This window comes from Rhododendron vialii, chromosome 12a (genome assembly GCF_030253575.1).
Source record: "Rhododendron vialii isolate Sample 1 chromosome 12a, ASM3025357v1".
Taxonomy (NCBI): Eukaryota; Viridiplantae; Streptophyta; class Magnoliopsida; order Ericales; family Ericaceae; genus Rhododendron; species Rhododendron vialii.
The window spans coordinates 3,712,905-3,735,899 of record NC_080568.1 but is presented as its reverse complement, the minus strand read 5'-3'; the positions used below and the strand labels follow the sequence as shown (position 1 = coordinate 3,735,899).

The window sequence follows — 22,995 nt, the reverse complement described above, 5'->3', positions numbered from 1 at the left end:
GAGCAATATTTTTCCTTAAAATGATGATTTAGGTTGCAATTACGGTAGTATAGATTTTTATGGGGAACAAAAAAAATGGAGACTTTTTGCCTCGAGTACTGCTAGGTGTACCGACCATTTTTGGACCGAAACCGTACCGACGGCCGCGCGCGGCCGTCTCCGGCCACCGGACGGCCGATCCGAGCCGTCCAAAAATTTTAAAAAAAAAAACCGAGGGGCCCCACGCGGGAATTAACGTCATCCGATGTGTGTAGGGTGCTTGATCTAAACACCCTATTTTTCGTGTATATATGTATACACGAAAAATAGGGTGTTTAGATCAAGCACCCTACACACATCGGATGACGTTAATTCCCGCGAGGGGCCCCTCGGTTTTTTTTTTTAAAATTTTTGGACGGCTCGGATCGGCCGTCCGGTGGCCGGAGACGGCCGCGCGCGGCCGTCGGTACGGTTTCGGTCCAAAAATGGTCGGTACACATAGGATTTTCGTTTTGGCTCCTTGGAGTAATTGTGGACTTGTGGGCCTATAGTGCTTTCGATCTACCCGGTGCAAGGAGGGACATTTCTTCTCTAAGAAAAGTGCATCACGCGTGTTCCAATCCACAATCAACAGGCAGAGTTGAATTTGTTGCTTTATTGATTAAAGCTTTGTTTATGAAATCTTTGTTACAATGTAATACAAATTTAGTGGATATTCCTTCTTTTGGGGGCTAATGAAGCATGAGGATCATATTGGAATTGGAATCAAAAGGACATGGAGGGGCATTCCACACCCGAAACCCAAACTACATCAAATGGGGGAAAGCTCCATTGCCAATCGAGTGGACAAACCTACCCCGGGTTGAAGTACAGGATTCAACTCAGTTCAACTGACTTTGCTCGAGAGAACTCAGCTGCACGATCCAATGTGCTGAACTACTGAACGGAAAACCTCTTCCTCACTCGACTTCCACCCGCCCGGCTAGTCGCTTCAAAGGCATTCATCCTGGAGTGGTTTGCACTTTTCTATATCCCATTTTCTCGATTGAATTATTATTATCTTGATTTATTATAAGAGTAATGCTATAAGTACCAATGGGAGTGTAGGGATTTCATACCGACCGGTCGCGCCGGGCCGTCTCCGGCCACCGGACGCCCGATCCGAACCGTTCAAAAATTCTTTTAAAAAAAATCGAGGGGGCTTTCGCGGGAATTAGCGGCATCCGAGGTGTGTAGGGTGCTTGATCTGAGCACCCCTTTTTCGTGTATATATGCTCTGATCAAACACCCTACACACCTCGAATGCTGTTAATTCTCATGCGGGTCCCCTCGGTTTTTTTTTATAGAATTTTTGGACAGCTCGGATCGGCCGTCTGGTGGCCGAAGGCTGCCCGGCACGGCCGGTCGGTATAAAATCCCTACACCCCATCGGTACCTCAATCATTTTTCGTTATTATAATTGCACCTTCTTGTGCTTTTTTCGGAAAGGATGATGTGAAGTCCCACATTGGGAATTCATGGGAAAGTTAAGTGGTATATAATGAATCGCTAACAACCACTGTATAATTTGAGGTGTGGTTTGGTAAAAAGTTATGCGAATCAGCTAGTGCGGGTTGTTATAGTACCTTGTCTCATGTCGCTTGGTGTATGAAGTGATGTAGCGAATCGCTAACAGTTATTGTATAACTCAAGATTCCTTAATTCTGTTTTCATTACACGAGAGTCAAAAATTGGTAATGATTTTCAACAAGGACCCTAAAAAACAAATTTTAAATAAAATGAGCGGCTCCAATTATTTTTGTGGGATCCGATTCGGGTCCAAAATGGATCTGTGCAAGCTATTTGTACAGCTTTTGTTTCTGTGACTCACACAGATTGTGCACAGATTTTACTGTAGGGTCCACAATGAGTTCCACACAAATGATTCTAAGTAATTCATTAAACGTAAAATATTTTTTTACAAAGTATATCATTTCTGCCAAAGTACATCAAAAAGAGTACTGCGAGTCTGTGACTCACACAGATTGTGCATAGATTTTGTTATAGGGTCCACAATGGGTTCCACACAAACGATTTGAGCCATTCATTAAATGTAAAACATTTTTTTAAAGATATTCGCAAAAAATTAGCTCAATTCAATATGTATAAGCACTCGATCTAATAATCTAACTTTTCGTTCCAATGCACTCGATCCAATAATATAACTTTTCATTTTGATTTCAGGATAATGAAAATTTTGATGAATTGGGTGGAGCATTTATAGTTGTCGAATTAAGCTGATTTTTTTACAGGAATTTTTAAAAATATATTTTACATTTAATAAATAGTTTGAATCGTTTATGTAAGACTCGTAATGAACCTCACAATAAAATCTGAGCACAATTTATGCATGTTTGTCAGGGTGGACAGACTTTCTGTATCAGAAACTGGCCCGGGGCCCCGAAGGAAATTTGTACGCAATTGGCAATGCACATGGGTCAGTCAAGACCAATAATTGGTCAGTCAAGACCAATTGGCAATACAAGTCAAGACATAACATGTTATGGCCCGTCCACAAACTGCAGGATCCCTTAATGACCACCCAAACGGGTCCCAAAGAACTTCAAATGGAGCCAACGTCATTAATTGTACCCTTATACATCTATCACTGTCTCCATATACCTCTGTGTCTCTCACGGGTCCGATTTACGGTGGCGTAGCCAGAAATATGTATCGGTACTATAAAATAAAGTTTTTGGTGACACCGAATCTCATACATCCTATCGACCCACGATTTGATGCTTTTCGGACAATACGATAGCGTCTTGCGTGTTACATCATGAGAAACAAATGGGAATTTTCAGATTTTGAAGCAGCGTTTTATTCACTCACGTATTACGAATCTTGAATAAGGCTCCGTTTCGGAACAAAAAAAAAATTTTATTTTTTAAAAAGACAATTTCAAGCTCAAAATTTATGAGTTTATTTAAATCTAAAAATATGCAATATGGATCTTGTTTAGAAGATCACGATGAGATCTTTTATACGATGCAAAAAAATTGAAAAATTATTTTTTCATTTACTTTATTTTGGAGTTTGAAAATGTAAAATAAGCTGCTTATTTTTTAAGAAAGTTTTTAGAACAGGGCCTAAGTTAGATAATACTATAATGTTCACCATATTTTTTCAATTATTAAATAGAATATCCTTTATGTCTGCTTATTTGGACAAGTTAATTAAACTAAATAAAAAGCAATAAATGATTCGATTCAAATAACAAAAAGAAAATTGTAGGGGGGCCGTACCCCGGTGGGCTTACATTGGCTCCGCAACTATAGATTTCTTCTGTCTCAAAAATTTATGTGTCCAAATTGCTGATTTTAAAAATAAAAAAAAAGAAGTACCCAAATCGAGTCAAAAATTGTACTACCATAGAAATCCTCCGAAAAAAGGGTTGTACCATAGAAGAAGACGTGTTAACTTCCCTCTCAGTTCTTCCACGTGAAAATTCTCAGACCCCCATCAGACCCATCTCAGCAATCAAACCGGGGCCCAACTCTGGCAATGGAAACAACTGACATGGATGCAGTGATCTCAGCCGTCCACGTGTCCTCCCAAAGGCACTATTGGTATCTACTGTAGTTACCGTTAGAGGGACAACCGGATTTCAAAAGGAGTCAGCTTCTCGGCGGTTTTGCCGGAAACTGTTTTCCGGCTCCTTGCCGGCTGATTTCGATAATCCGTTTCGTTCATTTTTTAGATCTAAATGAACAAGCGTGGATAGAAACTGTGCTAGTTAAGTACCGTTTAATATATGATCCAAGCACAAAAACAAATCAAAATTTGATTTTACTAGGTTTTGACTTTTGATCCAGTGTGTTGTTCTGAACCAATTTTGAATATTTTTTTTTTTGTGCTTGGATCGCATAAAAATTGGTAACTAATTAACATTATTTCAAGCCGCAAGACTGCATTCCAACTAGTTCCACAATATGAACGAAAGGGATTATCAAAGTTGGCCAGAAAAAAGACCGAGAATGGCCGACTGCACGGAGTGCAGTTTCCGGCGAAACTGCCGAGATGCTGAATCCCTCTCTGTATATTTTATCCCATTAAATATCATTGCGGGGAGCAGGACCCGTTTGGTATCATGTACTGTATTCATCTGGGTGTCACTAAAACAGTTCCCAAGATTTTAATATATTTGTGAAAGGGAACTTGTCTGATGTAAGACGTGGCTGTCAGCCCGTTTGATTGTAGCCTTTGTGAAAGGGATGTTTGTGTTCGAGTCTATTGAGAGACATCGAACCTTTTTTGATTGTTAACACATTTAATTTTTTGCTAATCTCCCATTAATGTATATAATATTGGAAAAAAAAAAGTTAGGCCCAATACGACCCGAAGTGGGCCTCACGTGATGATCGGTGGCCGTAGTCGGGTTGATTTGTAACAATTAATTGATGATTTGTATATACCATTACCTATGTCAGCAATAGGGTTTGGTACATGCCAAGAGGCCTTTGGTCTAATAACATCAAGAGTCAGGTAAGAGAAAGAGGCCATAAATTTTAACTTTTTTGTTTTAGATGATAATCTAACAATCTTCATGGAAATAGCAATGGTCAAGTTGTTTTTTGTGAAATGGTATTTTATTTAATGCATGTGATGAGAATAATTTGTCTAGAAATATGTGAAATTCAGTTAGTTTAGAGAGTACATTAGATGATGCGATTAGTGCATAATGAGAAATTGATAAATCCAAATGTCAATTAGATCGATCACTACATTAACATTAACATTTAACTTTTTCTTATCATTCAAGTATTCGGATCAATTTACGTACACATCAGTTCTAATCTCTAGGTTATTGATCCCACAGTCTATTAATGAGGGCTTAATTATTGCCAGCACAAAATTTTGTAAGAACTGATCCCACGATAGTTGATGACATCGAGAACATTTTGAACCCGAGAGCTAAAGGATGCAAGCTCATTAATCTCATTCTTTTCCATTGGTCAACCCGTTGAGTTTACCTCACCCTAGTTTTATTCAATCTGCAAATGCCAGATATGTGAGAGTCCCATTATGAGGAGAGATTATACAATGCAGACGGAACTCTAAGTCTCTCTTCATCGCACATTGTTGTGGGGTCTTCACAGGTCTTTGGCCTCACAGAAATCTGTGGTTGAGAAGAGGCCTAGAACACCACGTGGCAGTGCTGCAGGGACATTGAGATTTTTCTTATGAGACAATAGTTTTAAAACTATTTTAATGTTCACTGGATCTGATCTTGATCATTAGCCAATCACCCAATAAAAAAAAGAGAACCTGGTGGTTAAGGTTTTATAACCCCTGCACACTTGCTCCTCCTCCTCCTCCTCTTCGTCTTCTTCAAAAACCAAGAGAAAAACAGAAATCTGCAGGTTGCAGCTTGTGGTGTTGTTAGTTTACTTGTGACAATGACCTCTCTCTCTCCTTCCAGCTTACGTTGTGGGTAATGGGTATGCAAATTTATGAGCTCCACATGGATTTTCTGTTCAGCTTTTCAAGTACGTACAAACTCTAAGTATATATGCATAGAGAAGTTTAATCCCCTTGTAATATTCACAGTTCTCCATTTTGGTTATTTGCATAGTCTGTTTTCCTACAGGAGAGAGAGAGAGAGAGAGAGAGAGAGAGAGAGAGAGAGAGAGAGAGAGAGAGAGAGAGAGAGAGAGAGAGAGAGCACAGCTTTTCTCCAGTCGTTTAGATACATGAAATTCATATCATTCCATTTCCACAAATGAGAAACAAATCTTGATTCAGTGATATCTCATAATCTCATTGTCTCATTTTCTGGCCTTCAATTGCTAGTTCTCTTCACTAGTCAGAAAATAAACTTTTGTTGCACATAACAGCAGAAAGCGTTTGAGGAATGTGGATAAATCAGCGATATTGGTAGCTTTCCTTGTCCCAGATCTGGAAGTGTTCAATTTGATTGAGAGATCTGGTTTTTTTTCCCTCTGACTGGAATCTACGAACTTAGAGAGAGAGAGAGAGAGAGAGGATGAGATCCATAGAGGATAAGGGGTGCTTAAACATTGCTCCAGTACAAGAGAATTCAGGCAAGTTCGAGTTTCACAAAGGAAACACACCAAATCGAGGTTTCGGAAAGCCAGCGCCGTCCAAATGGGACGACGCGCAAAAATGGCTGGTGAATCTATCAAGAGGACCCGAACCCAAGTCCGAAAGGCCGAGGGATTCGAACGCCGACGACAGGAGGCTAATAGCCCCGGTTCCGAAAAACGATGACTATTCTAGCGGCGGCGAAGATGTAAACGGAATGCAATTCGAAGGGGAGACGAAGAACGTGGATTGCGAAGAACCCGTTTGGAGGGTCAATAAACGGAACCCGAACGCGGCCGTGGTTAGGTCTATTTGTGTGAGAGACATGGGGACTGAGATGACTCCCATTGCTAGTCAAGAGCCTTCCAGGAATGGCACTCCTATTCGGATCATGAGCCCGAATAGGAGTCCTAGTTCTTCGGAGTCGTCGACCCCGGTCAGGACTCTGGAGAGAGTGGTTGAGAGTTCGCGGGGGAATGGGGTGGCCGCAGCCGAGGGCAGAGGCGAGGGTGGCAGAGGAAGTGGTGGCGGCGGCAGCACGTTTGATGAATTTAGAGGTAGTCCGGCGAAGAATTCTGAACAGGTTGAAAAGGGTAATAGTGCACTGGAAATAAGGGCGGCGGCTTGGGATGAGGCGGAGCGGGCTAAATATACTGCAAGGTACTGTATTGATATGCATTTCTCCGTTTGGCTTTCCGTTTTTGGGATGGGATATGCTTGAGATGCTGCCAAGCATCTCCCTCTAGAGCGGCCGATCTGTCAGTCATCTCGGTAATTGACAGATGGACGGTTCAGATTTATATGTGTTCAGATTCGATCCGAGCCATCCGTGCCGAGATAAACGACTGGATCGGCCGCTCTACACCCACTCGGCAGAATCCCTTGTCGTTTTTGTTTTCGTTTTTGTTTTTGAATTTGTTACCTTTTTTGTGTTGTGTAAATTGAAATCGTAGAAACTTCGGAAACACTCATCGGTTTCATTTTGTTTAGTTAATCTTAGTGCGTCAACTGGTCAGGGAAGGTGTTATTGGTCCCGAATTAGTCGATCCATTGAACCGGTACCGTGTTACAACAAATATGATTGGTAACTTTTTGTATTGTATGGTTGTCTCGTGAAACTCCAGGTTTAAACAGGAAGAAGTGAAGATACAGGCCTGGGAAAATCACGAGAAAAGGAAAGCTGAAATGGAGATGAGGAGAATGGAGGTATTTAAATTTGGAAACGAGTATATTTTACTGAACTACTTTGCATATTTTCCCTCATCAAATGGTAAGAGAATTACATTTACATATACATCATGAGTATAGGAGTATAATTACGGGAAACCTCATTAATTATGTGAGAGTTTGAAAAAAATAAATTAAGCACAATTCGATAAATATCCATGTACGGAGAAGAAATTATTGGAAAAATGAAAGAATTGTTCAAATATTATTGCGAGCTAAAATATCAACAAATTCATTTAAAGAATGAATGAGAATTGTATCATTATAAGAATTGCAAAAATGAAATTTATTTAAGAGAGGACGCACCCGGGCTTGCCATCACTGAACACCTGGACGAGCCGGGGCCAGTAGAACTTTAGGATTTGTAGCCCCACCCCACAGCCTGTGGTCTGAGGTATGGTTTGGTTTTTTTGGGAACGAATTTGGGCTTTGACTGGGCTTAGGCTTTTTTGAGCCTAAAACTTGTTATTGTTATTGGACTTGGGCTATTGATTTTTTGGGCTTCCCATATTTGGTCCTGTAAAGCCCAAAACCTTGACTTCAATTATACGGTGGTTTAGCTGTATGAATTATTTCCACCATTATAGATTTGGTTTAGAGATTGGACAGTGATAATGCCACAACTTTGTGTTGGAAGGTTAGTGAACCTTCCAACAACAACAAAAAAACCTAAAACTGTTGATCTTGGGCCTATATCGTTTGGGCTTGTCTAGAATTGGTCCAAATTATTTGCTTTTTTCAGTAAGAGTGTTAACAAACTTTGAGATTGAGCTGTATCAAATTGATGCTCTACAAAACTAAACCAAATAAAACCCTAGCTAACAGCTCGTTTAGATTGAGAGATTTTGAGAGAAAGGAAAAGAAATGGAGGGAGAAGTGATTCTTTCGCATGTTTGGATGATTAAAATGGCAAGAGAGGATGAGAAATGGGGAGAATGAGAAACACCTTACTATGCCATTTCGTTTCTCACCGGATGTGGCGAGATTCCGTGAGAAATGAACCAAGTTGCTAATTTTGACCTTCTTCGTGCATTCGTCCGCTAGAAACCTTAGGTCTCTTCTTCGCCGCGCATCCGTCTGTCATCTCTTCTCCTCGTGAGTCTGTTTGTCGTCTTCTTCTTGCATCTGGTATCAAACGAGCTTCAGATAATGAGCTTTAGATAACGAGCTTCGATTTGGGTCTGGTATGGTATCTACTCCGGAAATGGTGGTGGTGGTGAAGAAGAAGTGAAGAGGAAATGTTATTTTGGTAAAAATATACATGACACCCTCTATTCTTTTCTCTCCTTTATTTTGTCCATCCAAACGAGACGGTAAGAAATCACACTCCTTTCTTTTCTTTTCTCACCTAATTAGCCAAAGGGGTGGGGCTGTAAATCATTCTCTCTGTACAAAACTAAACCAAATAAAACCCTAAATCATTTTCCTCTCCTCTCTCTGATCACAAATGGCTCTCCACCCATCGTCACCTCCATCTCAAAGGCTTTCTGAAAGTCCTTTCAAGGCTAGTCAAAGATGAAACTTTTGTTTGACCGGACGATACATACCTAGGAAACTTGGGGTCGGCTACCGACTCATTTTTTGAAGACCTGACATTGCGCTTTTCCAATTATCTTTGATTCAAGGCGGCCAACTTGCTTTGATTTTTGCTGAGCTGGGCGGCAAAGTATTGGGCTTGTTATACGTCCGACGGCTTGTGACTCCGTTCCGGTGGTTCATATTGGATCGCCTGATTACAGTGACTCTGCTACATATCAAAGAGATACTACTCTATTCAATGTCTAATGAAACAGATAATTATGGGTCAGAACTGATTGCTGAATTGTTGGTCTCCGACTGAACCAGTTGCTGAAGGGTCAGTCACCGACAAGTTGGTTGAGGTAGCTAGTGAATAGAGCGGTATCTCTTTGATATGTAGAGTTACTATGGTTAGGCAATCCAATATGAACAACTGTCTGAGGTCACAAGCTGTCGGACGTATAAAAGCCCCAATACCTTGTCGCTTGACTCAGTGAAAATCGGAGTAAGTTGGTCGTCCTAAGGCAAAGATAATTGGGAAAGTGCAAAGGTCTTCAAAGAATGGGTCGGTAGCCGACCCCAAATTTCCTAGGTATGTATCATTCGGTCGAACACAAGTTTCATCTTCGCCTAGCCTTGAAAGGGCTTTCAGAAAGTCTTTAGGTTGGAGTGACGGTGAGTGGAGAGCCATTGGTGATGAGAGAGAGGAGAGGTTAATGATTTAGGGTCTTATTTGGTTTAGTTTTTGTAGAGTGAGAATGATTTGCGTTTTATTTATGATTGCATCAAATTGTTGCAAGACAACTTCCTATATCAAATTTGTCAACCATTTTTCAAAAAAGAGCAGAAAATAAATAAACTAAGGCTCTGTTTGTTTCGAGGTAAAATGTTTTTCATGTAAAATGTTTTTTTTAAATACAAACTTCAAACTTTTATTTTTTGGTATTTGGTTAACACTTGAAAATATTTCAGAAATTGACAAAATAGTGTAGAGAGAGGGGGGCTTAAATGGTAGTGAGATCTGAGAATATTAGAATTGAACGCGGGTTAGGACTGACGATCGAGAAAACTAAGCAGTGAGAATTGTAGTAGAGGGCAGTGGATTCATTTCAGAAAATAACTTATGAAATATTTAAGGGTAAGTTATTTTCATCCAATTAATGGAAATTGTTTTTCATGTAAAATATTTTCCTCATTTTTTACACAACCAAACACCTGAAAATAGGTAAAACATTTTACAGGAAAATATTTTACGCCCAAACAAACGAAGCCTAAAACAAAAAAAGATATGGCCAACCGAGGATCACGTATCACATGGTGTCCTTAAATCATATTTGCCTATCGTCGGAGCGCTCAGATGGAGACTATTATTACCATTTATGGGTAATCTTATTACAGTAGAAAAAAAACAGAGATACGAAGAATGGACAGTGTCAGCAGTTGGAACTAGATAGAAGTTCAACTCTACAGGCCAAATCAATGGATTGATCAAATATCCAAATTGTGCAATAAATTCTTGTTGAGTTCTTCACTTTTGGCATGCTTTTTGGGTTAGCAGGTCAAGGCCGAACGACTGAAAGCACGAGCGCAGGAGAGATTGGCAAACAAACTGGCTGCGACGAGGAGAATCGCTGAAGAGAAGCTTGCGAACGCAGAGGCTAAACTAAATGAACAAGCTGTTAGGACTTCCGAACGTGCCGATTATATTAGGAGGACTGGTCGTCTCCCCTCTTCGTTCTCCTTTAAGCTGCCTTCCTGCTGCTGGTAGCAACTCTTGATAGTATTTGCAGTACTCTTGTTTTGCTGGCAAATTTTATTGTCCTTTTTATTTACTTTTATCTCTTGTGTCTCTGAATTGAAAATGTGCATTTATGATTATTTATGTTTTTGCTTGAATAAATTCTGAATTGCACATACTTATTAAGCTTACTATGATGGATTGATGGTATGGTATTGATTATAAGATTTTTGAATATTGATATCATGGAATTAATCAAGAATTTGTTCTGCTGAGCATTTGTTTGTTGTTTGTTTTTTGTTTTTTTTGAAAATGTCAATTTCATTCCATAACAAGCTCAAAGGCAATATAGATCTCATTAAAGATACAAGAATGAACGAAAACTACCAAGACTCCGACATAGGCACCCCCTACAGAAGCAAGACCAACGAAATGGTTAGATTAGGAACCAATGCCCAGTGGAAATTTTTAGTGGCAAACCCATCTTCGGGTGGAGGCGGGGGAGCTAGAGCCCCTTTTAAGGATTTTTATCTTGAAAAGAATGCATCCAAAACACTGGATTAAATCCATTGGAATCCATTATTGGCAAGTTATATGTGATCCGATAATGCACTTAATGATATTCGATTGAGCTAATTTTTGTTACACTTGTTCTACTCGACGAGCTCTACAAAGTGAACATTTTCGATCATCGAAGCGAGACCGAAGCAAATCCTGCTTGACTTGACTGGAACAGCAGGCTGCTGCCCCTTAAAGGGACAGCAGCTCCCCCGCGTCCTCTTCGGGTGAAATGATAATCAAGTACAGTTAATTTGTAACGGATCCCTTCCTTGGGGAAAGTGGACACATGGCAGTGCTTGGTGCTGAAAATATGCAAATGGATAGACGTCGATGGCGTTTTCTGCTCGTGCAAGCAATCAAGGTTCAACTGCCATGGTTTTCCTCTATAAAATCAAGAACCAAAGGAGAAAAAAGGGTCCCCGACCACACAACTCAATCACTAGTTTGTTATTCAATTTCAGTTTTTGTAGTTGAGTATTATTTCATTTTCTGCAACTCCATAGTTGTAACCTTTATTTCGTCGATGGAAATCCTTAGCATCTTCCATTTCTACGGTGATCTTTATGCTTAGCCCCGCGCTCGATTTCCTTTTTCACACCGCTTAAGAAATTTTAGAGTCCAATTCATTGTGGCAAAGAGACCCGCAATCTCTTGTTCGAAGTCAGATTTTCGTGCATTCGTTTCACAACAGACCAACCGTGGTCCTAGCATGCCCATTCAATCACAGAACCAAAGGTGTTGTTTTGCTTTTTCGAGAGGAGCACAAGTATTTTTGACTCGCCCACATATTTTCTCAATCACAAAACCAAGGGATTGTTTCACTTTTTGGAGGGAAACACTAGTATTTTTGACTTGCCGTGGAGATGTATTGGGTTGATTTTCGCTCACTTTTCACCCACATGCAGACCAGTATGGTAACTAAATTCAAAGTCCAAAATTCAACCGCGATGCGAGGGGTAATAGGGATAAGCTCTTAAAACCAAGACAACTTGAGTCTGAAGTTTTGCAACCTTTTCGGGTTAGACCAGAAGAGAGAAATCTTCTGTGAATCCCCTATTTCTGATTTGAATGACTTGTCTTCGACTGAAATTTTTTTTTTAATCAAAGTACGCGTAAATTGACACGGGTCGAGAAAAAAAGAAGTCTGTCGTCCATAGAGCTGTAAACGAACCGAGCAGCTCGCGAGCTCGGCTCGTTTAGTAAACAAGCCAAGCTCGATCTTGAGTTTTCGGTTCGTATTCAACAAAAGTTCGGCTCGTTAAGGGAGGCTCGACTCGATTAAAAAGGCTCGTTTAGCAAATAACTAAGCTCGACTTGTTAAGGCTCGAGCCGAGCTCGAGTTCGAGTTTTTGGCTCATTATGTAAACGAGCCGAGCTCGAGCTCGCCGAAGCTCGGTTTGGTTCAGCTCGTTTGGCTCGAGCTTGAGTTTTTGACTCGTTAAGTAAACGAGCCGAGTTCGAGCTCGCCGAAGCTCAATTCGGCTCGGCACGTCTACACCCATTCACTCCATACTTCACCATGTGCGGAAAAAGGGTACGTGGCCAAATGACATTAACAGGTTATCAGGGGCGACATCGATATTTCACACAAGCGATTTCGAAATCTTTCGACGGGATCGTTTCGACTTTCGAGTAAACAAATCTCTCCTTTTTAAACACTTGCGACATCGCAGCCACGCGTCCCTCTCCCACTCCCGATTTGGAGATATCCCTCTCTCGCTCTACAATCTCTGCGCCGTCGCCCCACCCTCTCTCTTCAATCGCATCGCTCAATCGGTAAGCCCCTTCCAATCTCACTCCACATGTGAGAGAGAAAAACGCAATTACCTACCCACACTTTCTAGGTTTTATCGCACTGTGTCTCCGTTTCTCTTCGTTTTCTAGGGTTTCACTATCGATCCCCTCTTTATGCTGTTAGGAGCTGTTAAAATACATTTTTGAGTTGTTGTACGCTGTGTTTGCGTTCTCAATTGTATTAATTTGTTATCAGATCTGTGGTTGGTTCGATCTGGTGTCTCGAATTGTGTTCTCTCGAATTTAGGGCACGAAAGAATAAAAAGAAATTGTTTTGGGTTTTTTTGAGTGATTGTTAGGGTTTCTTTTTATGGAATAATAATAATCAAAATACGGAGAAGTTGTTGTTCGGGGTAGTTGCAGGGGGGAGTGTGAAGGGTAAGCGAATTTAGAGGAAAATTTGAAAATTTCTGTGGGGAGTGCTAGGGATTGGATACATATGGCAGCAGGTAGACGCGGGGATTATCAGGATAGCAAGTTGAGTGAGCGGGAGTCTGATTTTGCAGCTTCGAGGCGGAACTTTTTGCGGGGTGAGTATGATGGAATTAGAAATGGTGATCGTGACCGTGAGAGCGTTCGGGATCATGACCGGGGGTCGAGGGATAATAGGGTTAGAGTTAGGCAGAAAGATATTAAGGAGAGGGATGCTATTAATGGTGGTTATCGCTCTGCTTCGAGTAGGAGTGATTCAGGTGCCAGTGAGGGTGGTCCGAGGCGGTGTGAGTTTTTGGTAAGACCTGTGGACCGTGAGCCGGGTGAATTGTCGAGCGAAAGTGGTTCTGATGAGGCTATTGATTCTGGATTAGTTAAAACAATCGGGGGTTCTAATTTAGAGAATTGGACTCAGTCACATGCTGAAAGTAAGAAGAGGAAGTTTTCACCAATTGTTTGGGATAGAGATGGTAAGGATACATTAAATGGAGGAACTGCCCCAGCTACCACTCGTGTCCCTCGCCCAACATCGCTGCTCAAGTCCTACCGTCAATCACCTAATGGTATTCCACTTGGGGTTGTCGAAATTTCTCCACTGAAGGATCGAAATCGTCAATATTCAGAACCTTTGCCAGACAAGCCTCCTGTGGAGCTTGGCTCACCCATGGTTGATGTAACTGATTCCCCAGTAGATTTACCTACTTCTCCACTTAAGGAGCAGCAATGGGGTAAATTTCATGAATCGGAACATTTAGATGATCAAGTTTACTCTTCTGCACGGAATATCTCAGCCTCGAGATGGGCAGATGATGCCAATTCCCCAGCTGATGAAGGTGAAATATATGATGAAGAAATGCCTAGGAGGAAGAAGGAAACACGTCTTTCTAAGTCAGACGAGTTGAGGATACGGAGTAAATCATTAACTCCCGAACCCGGGGAACTTAATAGAGAAGCACATGGAGGAACTAGGGCGAGATCAGCGGAAACTGACGAAGAAAGATACTGTGTTAGATCTTCTGGCAGAGATAATTACCCGGCCAGTGATTCTGACAAGAATGATTACATGGAGATAGATGACAATCATGATAAGAATGGCACTAATTTCAGCCAATCAGATACAGATTCTGGGGATGAACATGATTCTCATGGTACCCCAGAGCCTGTGGTCCCACCAAAAAGAACAGTAAACATGCTTGAGGAGTGTAGAAGTGTTAATGTTTTTGAGAGATTGAACAAGATTGACGAAGGAACTTATGGGGTTGTTTATAGAGCCAAAGATAGGGACACAGGAGCTATTGTTGCATTGAAGAAGGTCAAGATGGAAAAAGAAAGAGAAGGTTTTCCTTTGACTGCTTTGCGGGAAATAAACATCCTCCTTTCTTTTCATCACCCATCTATTGTGGATGTTAAGGAAGTTGTGGTTGGGAGCAATCTTGATAGTATCTTTATGGTGATGGAATACATGGACCATGATCTTAAGGGGTTGATGGAGACAATGAAGCGGCCATATAGTCAGAGTGAAGTTAAATGCCTAATGCTTCAGCTATTGGAGGGTGTCAGGTATCTTCATGACAACTGGGTGCTTCACAGAGATTTGAAGACATCAAATTTGCTTTTAAATAATAGTGGTGAGTTAAAGATCTGTGACTTTGGGTTGGCTCGTCAATATGGGAGCCCATTGAAGCCATATACTCATTTGGTGGTGACTTTGTGGTATAGGTGAGCTGCACCTTTTTGCTTTTCTCTCCCTTCTCTGTTTACCATGATTATATCCAGTATCTTGTTCTTTTTTCATTGTGCTTGCATGCCTCTTGCTTGTCTTTCTTCGTTTAGTTTTGTACGGGTGTTCCATATACTTTCTGTGTATTTTTCTATTTGGTCTTTTTGCTTCATTTTATCGTGTCTGGATGGCGTTACCATTGTTGTTGTGTTGTTGATTTTGGATTATTTATGATAAAATGTGGACCTCTTGTGTTTTCTTCTTCTTGTTGGTGACACTTTTAACTTTTTCCAACACTTCATTTACTCCAGCATTTTTGTTTCTAGGGATCTTTTTCCCAAATGCTTAAGCTACCTGCTGCCTTTTCACGTTAACCCTTTTTGTAGTATCTTATTTATGCAAATCCATATGTACTTCTAATCTGACCAATTGTACATGCATTTTGTATGCTTTCTTGTTGGAGATTGATCAAGTTGTTAATAATATACCTATCTTATAGGGCGCCAGAGCTGTTGTTGGGAGCGAAGCAATATTCTACAGCTATTGACATGTGGTCGTTGGGCTGTATAATGGCTGAACTGTTATCGAAGGAACCATTGTTTAATGGGAAAACAGAATTTGATCAGCTTGACAAGGTAAAATGAGTTACTGACTTTGTCTCTTCCTTAATAACTTCTGTGGCTGCTGTACAATGTGTTTTTACATGTTGGCTAATTCGATTTGCTTGGGCTTTTTACGGTTGCAGATTTTCAGAACCCTTGGTACGCCAAATGAGACTATCTGGCCTGGGTTTTCCAAACTTCCGGGAGTTAAGGTGAACTTTGTCAAGCACCAGTAAGTGTCTCCATCTCCACTTTCAATGATCAAGTTGATTGTGACATTCATGTTATCTTATTTTTGCCACTGTTTTCCCAGGCTTCCAGCTTTGGGTGATTATGGTCTGGCTATCTGGTCTTCATTGGTGACAGTTTCAGTTAGATGGAAAATATGTTTGGTGTCTATTAACCACTGATGTAATTGTTTCAGGTATAACCTATTACGTAAGAAATTTCCTGCTACATCTTTCACTGGATCACCAGTTCTATCTGATGCTGGATTTGACTTGTTGAACAAACTTCTGACTTATGACCCAGAGAAGGTAATATATTGCTAATAGATAGATTTGTCATGTTCCATTTGACATCCTTTTTTGCACTACTTTCTACTTTGGTTATTTCACTCAGTGAAGCAATTCTGATGGCCTCTGATTATGTAACAGCGAATAACAGCTGAAGATGCTCTTAAGCATGAGTGGTTCCGTGAAGTTCCACTTCCAAAGTCTAAAGAGTTCATGCCTACTTTTCCAGCTCAACATGAGCATGACAGGTATATATTAATCCTACAGTGGAGTTCGGAGATAACCTGTAGTGGTCTGTTTAATTGCATTTATGTCGTTCAATTGTATGTTCATGAGATTTCAGGCGGTTATTGATGTCATCTAATTTTCTGTTTATTTGATGTCAGGCGTTCGCGGAGGATGAGGAAGAGTCCAGATCCTCTAGAGGAGCAGCGTCGGAAGGAGTTGCAGCAAGGGGAATTAGGGACTGGTGGCTTGTTCGGCTGTGAGTAAGATTGTAACTGGAGGCCTTTGATTTCTGTAACAGCTTTTAATGATTCTCTCAAAATGACATGATGGGTCTATTGAGTTGAGAGCTGTGCATTGAAAGAAGTTGCAGGCATTGTTTGGAAACAGTCATTCATGCTGTTTTTTATTAGGCACATGTGAGGACCTGGGTGGAGAAACATAATTCTGTTGCATGTTGTGCTGTCAGATATGTAGCAGGTTGATGACGGTTCTCCAGCCTTGGCCACCATATAGAAATGCATTCCTCACACTGCTTGCATTGCAAGGTGTGGCAAATGGCCTCCCTTTTAGGAAAAGTTTCACTCGAAACTCATGTATGTATCATATTTCTGTTGGTACCTTGTAAACAATAGTCCTAATTTTAATTTAGTTTTGCGAAAACAAAAGAGAAAGTGCTTAATATCCACTATCATTTCTTTTTTTGTACTTAGCGTATTCTGTTTGCAAGAGACAGTTGGTGTGGTTTAAGGTGGAGGGGGGACGTTCTTAGCTTTTGATTGACAAAGAATCTGACCAGAACTATTTGACATGGAAGGTAATAATTGACATCTGATTCATGTGGAATCTTACCATGGATAAAGGATTTTTCTTTTCATTCATGTTGAATATTTCACTAATGAAGATGTCATACCAGTAGCATGTTTTTTGAACTCTTCAAATAGGTCTCCTTTTTTCTACTCAGGTTGCACCGCCTTGGTGCCTTTATTAGCGATAAGATGCTTTCCTTGTTTAGCAAAAAGTACTAGGAGCATTCTTTGATCTTATTGCGTTGTGGATTATCATTCTATTTTCTTGGATGGATTCCTCGCAACATAATACAGTATCAGGGATGTTGGATGAGAGTGACCCTACCTATATCTAAGGGAAAAGGTTTATAAGCTTATATGTGTCTCATTCATGTACTTGGTTCTCAGGAGTACTTTTAGGAGTTGGAGCCAACTGCTCTCTGTCCTCGACTTATTCACTAATTCAATTGTGGATATAGAAGTCTGTATATTGCCTCATATCTTGAATGAGTTTTCAAGATCTACAAGCAACCTCAAAAGTTTAATCCTTCAATGTGTTTTACTTGACAATTTTTCCATCTAGAATTTGTATATAGTATCAATGAATATAAATAGGAAAGTCTTTCTTTTGTTGTTTTCTTTGTGACACTGGGAGGTGCAAATATTCCATCATTATTGGATCCAGCCTGCGAAGCCAGTTTTCAAACTGGTGCTCTAGACACAAGTATGGATTTGTTTTTCGTTTGATAAATTAAAGTTGTGTTCTTCCTACAATGGCAAATGAAGATGACGGATTTTATATACTTGACCAATGACAATCAGACCTGGGTGAAGAAAGTAGAATTTTGTCCTAAAGGTCTTAGGTTTAGGGGAACATACGAAAATATAATTATTCTATGAGTTTGTATAATATCTGGACATGCTCAGGATTAGTAAGTATAAACAGCATGCAGGTATATGCAATATTCGCATGTTTCTTGCACTACTTAGATTCATGTTAATGGTATGCAGAGATGGTATTTTATCTGTTTCTGGAGTTATGTAACTTTTATTTAGAAATTAAGCATGCAAGCTAATCACGGAGGTCCTTGAGCGAATTTGGTTTTTGGTTTCATAGGTTTTCTCCTGATTGTTGTGCTGTAATAATGCTCACCAGTTTGTGGAGGCTAGTGTTTTATGATCTAGATGCTGGTTAGTAGCGAACATCCTCATACATGATCTCTTCATGTAAATTTTCCTAGCTGTCTTGTTGGTCCTTTTGAAGCTTCTTGTGTTGTCTATAGAAGAGACGTGTGAAGCGTGCTGACCCCTTAAATAGGCATGGGAAGCACGGAAGATCAGCTGTAAGCTTTGTGACTCCAATCCCTTCTTATTGTTTTCCCCTTCGGTTGGCATTTATGGTATGGTAAATTGTAGGTTTACTAGCCCCAGTTCTTTCATGACATTTGGATGCAAATGTCACTACAGTATGAAAGCAAGCAGGTTGAGGAGGTTGTACGGAATGGAATACATGGCATTTTGCAATTATGTGTTCCCTTCAAGCAAAATAGAGGTACCTTCTCATTCTTCAGTTTGCTACATTGCTTTTCACTGCTTTCTGTGGTTTGTTTATGTTGTGAATTTGCAATAGAAGATTTTACAATGATGCGGATTTTTCCTCCTCTTCTCAGTAAGTTCCTTTCTTGGCAGTATATGCCCTTGCCTTTGGAACTGGAGAATTGTTGGGGCATGCATTAGATAATTTGACATTTCTGCTGTTTTGGTCTTGTTTTTTTTTTTTTTTTGCTAAGCAATGTTTTGGTCTTGGTTACCTGAATGTAGTTGTGGTTTTTGTAATTTGAGAAAGAAAGGAGCAGAATGTGCTAATTTGAATACCATTTAGAGTCGATTGTGTACAGAGGGCTGACAAAGTAACTTCTGCTCCAGCAATAATAGGACTTCTAGTAGATATGCTAGCTTATTCCTTAAAAATTGACCTGGGCACCATATCAATCTCTTGTTGTCAATTACGTCTTCAGAGCCATCGTGGGAGTGAGGCATGTACTCCTGGTATAACATTCTTACTCCGAATAACTTTTAGTGTTATGGCCAACACAGCATGGATGTGCACCTAAGAAAACACGAAATACAGGTCCAACACAGCTAGAACATGCACCGGCAAAATCATTTCTCCAAAAACTGGGACACAGACACATTGAGATAGTCAAATACAGAACATATTAATATATATTCAAAAAAAAACATATTAATATGATTGATCTATCTCTTGAATTGATTGAGACACCGATTACAGAACATATTATGATCATTTCTCCAAAAACTGGGACACAGACACATTGAGATAGTCAAATACAGAACATATTAATATATATTCAAAAAAAAAAAAAACCTATTAATATGATTGATCTATCTCTTGAATTGATAGGGACACATTGAGACACCGATTACAGAACATATTATGATTATTGATCTATCTCTTGAAGTGATATAGATAATGCAAGTATTATTCCTTCCATATTATGTGGAAGTTAACACATAGTAGTAAAATTACCATGATACAAATCAAAGGTTCTTAGTCAAGTATTCATAAACTAAGCATTGCATCTTTATTCTGGGCCAACATTCCGACATTGTGTGGTTTTTTTTTTTTTTTTGAACAAAGAAAATTTCATTGATATTTGAAGTTGTTACAAAGACTAATAGCGTAAGGAGAGCATCATCAAATTCCTGGCAAAGCTAAGAACAATTCTATGCCTAGTCCGAGACCCAAACCCTGAATTGGCAAGGAACTAGCCGAAGACACCCAAATGGACAAAAGCCCACACCTAAAGGGCCGAAGCCCAAACACCTATTATTTCGACATTGTGTTTTAACCTCCTGATGCGTCATCAACATGAACTTGGCGTGTCCTAGAGTGTCCACAACGTGTCCGACCAAATGAAAAATCGGACAGGTATCTAGGTGTGTCTGATATGTGAGGCTGGTAGGCATGTCTACACTGTAGAGATCTAGTTTTATGATTGTGGATATCCTGGAAGTGCGGGGGAGAATGTTTTTTCTGTCGTTTTTAATTTCTGAATAAGTAGTGTGCTTGGACATTGCCTTTTAGGTGCATATGTTTGGAATTGTAGTACCTCTTTATTTAGAGCCTCTTGTTTTCAGAATAATGGAACGCATTTGATAATTCAGCCATTTACTTTGTAGGTCTCAACATGTTTATCCTCAATGCAGAAAATCTGGCTTACCGGATGCCGGTATCTATTTGAACAAATTGTATTTGTTAGAAGAGAAATTTCTTCTCTTAAACCGTTTAGTTTAGAGAACGAAATGCAAATTGTTTATGCGAGCCTGTATGTAGGCTCCACATATTTATAGGAGTATGTGTTACTGAGCGGAAATAGAACTAAAATCTGTTTCTTGGTGAGTGAATAGGATTGCAGGCTATCCATTATTATTATTATTATTATTATTATTATTTTCAAGTCGGATAATCTGACTTTGCACAAGAAAATTGACGAGCAAATCATAACCCAATGAACTTGTGGAAAAACAAGGATACAAATTCTCTTCCGTAATTGTTCCGGACAATTTAACTACATATTCATGGTGTACGGCCTCTTTCTGGTCAGGATTTTATTTTATTTTTTTTAATGCGACTCATTTGTGAAACAGCTCCCACAACTGTTGTGGACCAATTGTTGTGGACCGTTAACAATTGACTTGTCGGAGAGTGTGGATGTTCTGTTACCTTGATAACTGTTTTTCCCTCAATAAGAGCATCTCCAACAGCCTCAAGGGGATTCTAAGTAAATTGCCTACTCAAAACGCCAAAATTCTGTTTTGACTAGTTACAAAATACATCCCTCTTCCAACAATTTAAGCAAATGCCTATTCAAATCCCAAAATTTCTTTTGGAAGAAAAATTAAAATCATAGAACGGTATCCACCTCTCTCTCACTCTCTCATCAGAAAACCCAAATGGAAATCAGGCCTACCAAATCACCATGCGCTGTTGGAAGTCAAAATCAGATTGAAAACCCAACCGCCACCCACAAACTGAAATCAGACATTGGAAGACCACAAATTGAATACCATAAATTAAACTTCAAACCCACAATACATGAGAGGATGCCAGTGACACCGTACTTCTTTTTGCCAGAAAACAGATCCGAACCCCCAAAAAATTTCTTAATACATCTCTCTCCCTCAATACCAAAGTACATCTCTGTCTCTCTCTGAAATAGAAACCCAGAAATCCATTTTCTGTAAAATCTAAACCCAGAAACCGAACGCAAAAATCAACCGATGATGACGGCGAACATCCAAAAGCAGACGGGGGACGACGGAGAGAGAAAAAAGAAGAAGACGTTGATGGGACATTGCCGGGTGCTACAGTAGCTCGCTTGCCCCAGCGAGTTACTGTAGCAAACAAGAAAGAGACGAGGATTGTACCGAGGCTGCTGGGTCATGGAATTTGACGGTATGCTCACCTCTTAGGCGAGAATCAGGCGAGGATGAATGTTTGAGGAGGCCGTTGGAGATGCTCTAACTATTTGCTAGCTTTTCTACATATTAGCAAAAGAGTTGGCTCATCTCAAAAATCTATACCAAAACTGACAACCAAACAAGGTGTTAGGCTTCATGATATAAACAGAGCTGTCATCATAATTTTAAAGGAACCAATTATGAAAGTTTTTTTTTTGAACATACCAATTATGAAAGTTTACCCAAGTTTTTATTGCACCGAATTTGTGGGCCTTGCCATTTACCAACCACTGAAGGTCTGGATTAAATTAAAGGGTGTTTGGCAGCCCCCTTATAACAAACATTGGGAAAATGATGGTCTATGACGTGTTTTGATAATTAATACTCGTTAAAAATGTGTATTAATTATCGAAATACGTTATTGGCCGTCGTTTTCACTATAACAATTTGATTTGAGAGCCAATTCAGGTATGAATTATGCTAAAATGCATTGCGAGAAACATGAATTGAAAGATTGCGAAATTCAAAAATTACTTTCGAATCACTTTTGAAAGATTGTTTTTTTTTTCTTTTTTTCGAATCACTTTTGAAAGAGTTTTTTTTTAATTTTTTATCTCAATACAAATTTACTCACTACCAACTACCCTGCACATTATAATCTATACAGTTTTACAAATTCTCATTTTATTTCAAAAATGTACCATAGACAATTGTGAGAGATAGAGAGTGTTTCTGTCTCAACCTGATTAATTTATTCTCAATTTCGTACACTTACGATCATCATTTCCAGTTTGAGATTAAATTCTCTCCGCACACCACACAATAATTGAGCAATGCTACCAAGTACTCCTCCGTAACCTTAAAAGACAATTTTGAACACAATTGTATTTGGTGTCATTTTTTTTTTTTTTACAAGCATTCGGTGCCATTCAACCCACATGATTTCCATGAATTGAACGACACCGGAGACACTGTCTCCGAGGTTATGGTTCAAAATTATGTGCTCTCATGTATCGAACGGCTCCAGTGGCATTTCTGTCCCTGAGGTTGTGGTTCAAAGATGTGTGTAGACTTTTTTTTACCATAATTACCCTATAGACTCAATGGTTGGTTCAGGAGATGGGGCTTCATCCCAAACCTCATAACAAGTTTACCCGCAGAGCTAAAATAGCTTTATAGCTTTATAGCTATTTTAGCTCACCAAAAATAGCTTTATAGCTATTTTAGCTCACCAAAAAGGAAAAAGTACACTTACAGCAAAATAGGTAAATATAGAGGTAAAATATATTTATGAATAGTGCTTAGCCATTTTTATCTATTCACTATT

The 22,995-nt window shown here is 39.7% G+C and overlaps 2 protein-coding genes and 1 long non-coding RNA gene across 20 annotated transcripts; 2 read left to right on the top strand and 1 right to left on the bottom strand.

Moving 5' to 3' along the window:
• Positions 1-5,249: 5,249 nt before the first annotated feature.
• Positions 5,250-10,815, top strand: LOC131311580 (remorin 4.2). Of its 2 annotated transcripts, none has more exons than XM_058339072.1 (3): positions 5,250-6,723; positions 7,188-7,269; positions 10,367-10,815. In XM_058339072.1, exons 1-3 carry the CDS (start codon positions 6,005-6,007, stop codon positions 10,574-10,576), a joined length of 1,011 nt encoding a protein of 336 aa, XP_058195055.1. In that variant the 5' UTR covers positions 5,250-6,004; the 3' UTR covers positions 10,577-10,815. The 2 variants fall into 2 exon arrangements, with proteins under 2 accessions (XP_058195055.1, XP_058195054.1); XM_058339071.1 differs by having other exon boundaries at positions 10,364-10,815.
• Positions 10,816-12,786: 1,971 nt separating this feature from the next.
• LOC131312155 (uncharacterized) lies at positions 12,787-13,190 on the bottom strand. Its single transcript, XR_009195735.1, has 2 exons — positions 13,059-13,190; positions 12,787-13,028 (listed from the first exon to the last, which is right to left on the bottom strand). It is a non-coding gene; the product is annotated as an uncharacterized LOC131312155 (long non-coding RNA).
• On the top strand, positions 13,013-20,637 carry LOC131312154 (cyclin-dependent kinase G-2-like). 17 transcript variants are annotated; one of them, XR_009195734.1, is made up of 11 exons: positions 13,013-15,052; positions 15,553-15,688; positions 15,799-15,887; positions 16,080-16,191; positions 16,312-16,418; positions 16,557-16,654; positions 16,865-16,943; positions 17,109-17,212; positions 18,301-18,374; positions 18,467-18,735; positions 20,388-20,637. XR_009195734.1 is itself a non-coding variant. In XM_058339921.1 (7 exons), exons 1-7 carry the CDS (start codon positions 13,341-13,343, stop codon positions 16,870-16,872), a joined length of 2,262 nt encoding a protein of 753 aa, XP_058195904.1. In that variant the 5' UTR covers positions 13,013-13,340; the 3' UTR covers positions 16,873-17,083. The 17 variants fall into 17 exon arrangements, 2 of the variants coding, with proteins under 2 accessions (XP_058195904.1, XP_058195905.1); XR_009195727.1 differs by lacking the exons at positions 16,865-16,943; positions 17,109-17,212 and having other exon boundaries at positions 18,467-18,528; positions 18,601-18,735; XR_009195726.1 differs by lacking the exons at positions 16,865-16,943; positions 18,301-18,374 and having other exon boundaries at positions 18,467-18,526; positions 18,600-18,735.
• The last annotated feature ends 2,358 nt before the right edge of the window (positions 20,638-22,995 follow it).